We start from the raw sequence: 4936 nt of genomic DNA, 5'->3' as shown, positions 1-4936 counted from the left end.
AACCCAAATGTATGCTCCCTATTCAAAACGATGGCGAGCGCAAAGAGCACAATTGACTTTTAAAGAAAACTGAACAAGTAGCAATCTAATTCATGCATCCTTTTTGCACCCTGGTGGTCAAAAAGTGCTTAATGCATGTTTAAAAGCTTTTCTGTTTTATAGTGAGAATATGTCCATTCCACTGTTGTTGAAGTGAATGAGACATGAATAAGTTGATGTACTGATCTGTTTAAGTGGTATGAGGTGGCTGCAGTCTTACTGATGAGCACTTACAAAGTGCAGTTCACTATTCTCTGCTAAAGTATACAAAGCTTAACAACACTTAAGACTTAAACACATTATTTATACACTGTTCACTGAATATGATAATGCTAGTTTGAAACTTTTGCTTTAAAAAGCCAACACAAATCACTCTGTCAGCCAGTGCAACAGAGGTGAGGGCCTGTCCTTGGAGCACCTGTCTTGTAGTTGTCAAAGGGAACTCTGTGTGTGTGTGTGTGTGTGTGTGTGTGTGTCCAGCATGTGGGAGTATATATCTTGATCCACAGCAGCTGCCCCTCAAGCACAATGACAAGCACGCTCATTCAAACAGTCTTTGTGTAAAGTAGAATAGAATCAAATCTGTTCTATTTTCAGATGGAGCCAAATCCTATTTGTTTTTTCGTCTCCCAACAATACTTTCCCCTAATCACATTAACACAGTTGATGTGAAAAGTTGAATGAGCACTTTTATCAGCAATCCTGCATGAGTCATCATTTCCTCTTCAAATGTAAATGTTGCATATACTGAAATGACATTTGTGAGGCAGTTTGTAATTATATTTCTTTTATTAATGGAGGTTTTTTTTGTTAAGGATTATGGACGTCCATATTATCTCTCTGGAATTTCATTATTCTTCAGAGTGTTTATTAAAAAGAACTAATCATAGGTCTTAAGGCCAACTTTTTCTCATTGAACATTAACTGCTGCTCTGGACAGCAAAATAATGTCACAGGCTAAGTGACATGCTCACCTCTAAACTGACAAATGTTAAGCAAAGATCCAGAAACAGAGGTACAGTCTTTGTGGCTAAATGTCCCTTTCACCCGGAGAGAATATGCTTAACAAAGGAGGCATAGTTGATACACCCATTGGCATCCTCTTGTCCCGCCATCAGTCTGTCCACCTCGTCTTCCGTCATCCTCTCTCCCAGCGTTGCCAGCACATGACGCAGCTCCGCTCCCATGATGGTGCCGTTGCCTTCCTTGTCAAAAACCCTGAGCCCCTCCACAAAATCCTCAAAGTTGCCTTGATCTTTTGCACGGGAGATGTGTTGCAGCATTGGCAAGAAGGTCTCAAAGTCCACCATTTTAGTGCTCATGTCCTCCGGCCGTGGTTTCCCGAGCACTTTGAGCACATCTGCATTGGTAGGGTTCTGGCCCAGAGCTCGCATCACGTCTCCGCACTGTGCATATGTGATCTTCATCTCTCCAGTTGGTGTGCGGTCAAACAAAGTGAAGGCCTCCTTGAACTCCTCAATCTGGTCGGGGGTGTACTCAAGAGTAATGCTTTTGGGGTCAAATGGGGGCTCCTTGGGCGGCTCGGGCAGTGGCTCCGGAGGTGGAGCTGGCTTAGCAGCTGGAGCTGCATCTTTCTTAGGCTCTGGCTTTTTGGGCTCAGGCTTCTTTGGTTCAATCTTCTTTGGTGCCATGTTGTTAAGGGATTCAGAGGTGAGCCGGCACTTGCTGAAAAACAAGCAAGAGTCTGAGGGGAAGTGCTTCCCAAGCACAGAGGGCAACCTCCTCTTCCAAAGCTTTTATATGTGCTTTGTCTAGGGAGCAAGATAGCAATTTCCAACAGCACACTATAAAAGGAAGAAACCTGAAATAGATTCCCATAGCAAGTGATGTCAACATTAAGTATTGTTCTCAGCTGCTGCCATCTAACCAACAGGGCTATTCGCTGTCATTAGCGAGGGTCCAGTTGCATTAGGCTGAAAATGTACTGTCTCTCTGATGGACAAAGGGATCACAGCACATTGTATCAGCCCATGAGGGAGAGGGACCAAAATAGCTTTGCTCGCTAACTGCTGGAAGTCTAGGAATCACTGCTTTCTGGGACAATGCTTTTTTTCAGAACACTGTAGTAGCAAACTCACAAAGAGTTAATTATTTTATGTCAGAGGTCTCAGGATGGATCAGCACACTTTGGGACTTAATATCATGCATTATTTTTATAAAGAGACGGGCATTCTCCTTTGAGACAATAACATGATAGGGCTTGAGGGAAATGGATTAAATCTGTCTCAGAGTGTATGCTATGGCTTTATAGTTTCTAAGAGACAGAAGGTCTGCCAAACCTTTTTTTCAATGAGAGATGTGTTTGGATAGTATCAGTGCTCAATGATACGTTCAGGGATTTTGGCAATTTCTCATTTCCCAGATAAATGATAGCTTGCATTCTCCCTCCCGTCACTGAATAGCGTAGAGTGTTCCACCATATTAAGGAACCTGGCAAGCTGGAACAGATCCTAAAGGGACTCTTAATCAATGCTTTATTAAAGACTGATGTGCTGGAAAGGTCAGCCAGTTAAACCTTTACATGTTAAAAATACATTCAGTGCCAGTATCAATTGTAAAACAGTCTTTATGCTGTCTGCCGCAGGTGACTGATTAGAGCAGTGAAGGCGTTTGCTAATTAGATCATTTCTATATGATATAATAGAAGAGAAATTTAATTTTTCAATTAAACTACATGCTTATTTTGTTATCTATAATTAAAGCTGGGGTATGCAGTTTTCTGGAAAAGGAAGGGGGGTAAAACAGAATTTGAAAATACACCATCCCCTGCAGCTCTCTCCAATTTGTCCAGATCCCCTCCCACCAGATGACCAAGGACATACGCTTCTTAAGCCAGATTTTCCATCAGCTCTACGCAGAGCCTATGCCATAGCCTGAGCACCTGGCCTACGCTGTTGTGAGCATTTATATTTATGCAGTGGTGTGTCTGTGTCACTCTACAATTATACCTCCAAAACACTAGTTGGCAGCTGGGTTTCTGTACAGTGCTGTAAAGTTTAGTTGATTCAAAACACACCCAAAACACACATTAAACTCAGCTTAATAGAAACAATTTCAAACACAAGTACACAAATTGGTTTCACTATAACTCACAGCATTCACAGTCAAAGCACATGTCTTTTGTTGGACACATTTTTGTGACAAATACAACATGCTAATGTTTTTAGCACAAGCCTATGGCATTTTACTTTGTATAAATTAGCTTGGCGGCTAGCGGACTTTTCCTCTACTCATATGAAGCCAGGGACAAAAGCAACATTTAACAAAAGTTATGTTACAAAATTCAGCTCCATTATAACTCACAAGGTTCACCAACAAAACAACTGCCTTATGCTGAACACGTTTTCTAAACAAATATAACTACTGCATTTTAGATAGATAGATTTGAAGATAAATTTGCCTAGCGACCAGTGGAGATTTCTGCTACTCATATGAAGCCAGGCTAAATCAGACACAAGCCATAAAATGCTATTTTGTGAAGGCTTTATTGTCTTCACAATTTATTGTTTCTTATCTGACATTATAGTAAATAAAAGCTTCATTTCCACTGAGGGGAATGGTTTTCATCTTCCAAAGAGGCAAGAGGTCTGCATTGCCATGACATGTAGTTACATTTCTGGAGCAGTGCACTTCAGGCTACGGCGTAAGGTATGGCGTAGGCTCTATGTCAGTGCAGAGCCTACGCGGTAGGTATGATGTTGATTTGACGCAGAAGTATAAATCCTGCACTACAGTAACCCAGAGATGGACCCTCAGTCAGCTGGGGTTTGTGCTGGCTGAATTTAAGTTGCTACAGTTGCTGACTGTAGGTCTGTGCCTGTAAAGATCCTTTGAGATGACATACTGCAATTCAAGGCTCTAGCTAGCTATGTAAACATGAACCTGAATTAACCACAGCCATAAGCCTCTGGCCACAGTTAGCAGAACTCGAAACTGTTAGCAACATTTTCTCTCCACTCTCCACTTGGCCAAAATGTACACATTTTATTTTGTTCATTGTCAGACTCACTGTTTGATAAATCTGTCTTCCTTTTGTGGGTGTTGTAGAATCAAGAGACTCAAAACACAGGATTGGACATTTGAGGGTTCACTCACGAGAAAGCCAAAGAATTAGTAGATCATGACAGTTTATAGTGTCTGAATAAGCAGTATCAGTTGACACACCTACAGCTTTCCACTACACATTAAAAGGTGTTTCCTGTCACTTAAGCTACTGTTTTCCTGTTAATCAGACAACCAGCTCCGAGAGCTATTTCTTCTCCTCACAACCAAATGTGGCCAGAATCATGCCAGATCATTTAGCTGAAGTCATGTCAGGATAATAAAATATCAGGTCACGTACACCATATATTCACACAATAAGAGTTTATACCAGGTCATCTACACTATATGGGTTGTTCTGCAGTGTAGGGTAAAGTCTCCCATCACAGGCTAGATTTTCTCAAGCCTGAAAACAGAGCCAAGAGGTATGCAGAAGTCCTGTGTTCTCTAAGACTACTTGAATTCCAATAGAGAGAGAGGTTATTATGGGATTTTGCCCAATGGCGCCAAAATCAAACTGCCTACCTCAGCTTAAACACAATTCACAATTACCTAAAAAATACTGGGGATTCAATGCAAGGGTTTCAACATTAGAGGGGTCAAACATGAAAGAGGAACACTAGAACATTTTGAGCATCAACCACTTAATTCCCTGATTTCTGGTGAATTGTTACGCACCAATTTGTCCTTTTTCTGCATCAGTCTATCGTGTGTCTTTAATTTTGTCATGTTCTAAATATTGAGAGGGACATGTCCCTGCATTCCCCCAAAATCTGTATCTGTGTTCAAATGTCTGACCACAAGCATCACTCCAATATGTCCACTGTCTGTGTGC

At 41.3% G+C, this 4936-nt stretch overlaps 1 protein-coding gene across 1 annotated transcript; it reads right to left on the bottom strand.

The window, feature by feature from the left end:
• Positions 1-809: 809 nt before the first annotated feature.
• On the bottom strand, positions 810-1788 carry LOC117269269 (myosin light polypeptide 6). Its single transcript, XM_033646187.2, has one exon. The coding sequence runs from the start codon at positions 1689-1691 to the stop codon at positions 1083-1085; it is 609 nt and encodes a 202-aa protein (XP_033502078.1). The 5' UTR covers positions 1692-1788; the 3' UTR covers positions 810-1082.
• Positions 1789-4936: the final 3148 nt, after the last annotated feature.

The sequence above is a fragment of the Epinephelus lanceolatus genome, chromosome 19 (genome assembly GCF_041903045.1).
Source record: "Epinephelus lanceolatus isolate andai-2023 chromosome 19, ASM4190304v1, whole genome shotgun sequence".
Taxonomy (NCBI): Eukaryota; Metazoa; Chordata; class Actinopteri; order Perciformes; family Serranidae; genus Epinephelus; species Epinephelus lanceolatus.
Note: the sequence above shows the minus strand (reverse complement) of the source record. Positions and strands in the feature narration are given on the sequence as shown.

Excerpts from the sequence above, each read along its gene's own strand:
- LOC117269269 (XM_033646187.2), bottom strand. The coding sequence starts at position 1,691 with ATGGCACCAAAGAAGATTGAACCAAAGAAGCCTGAGCCCAAAAAGCCA.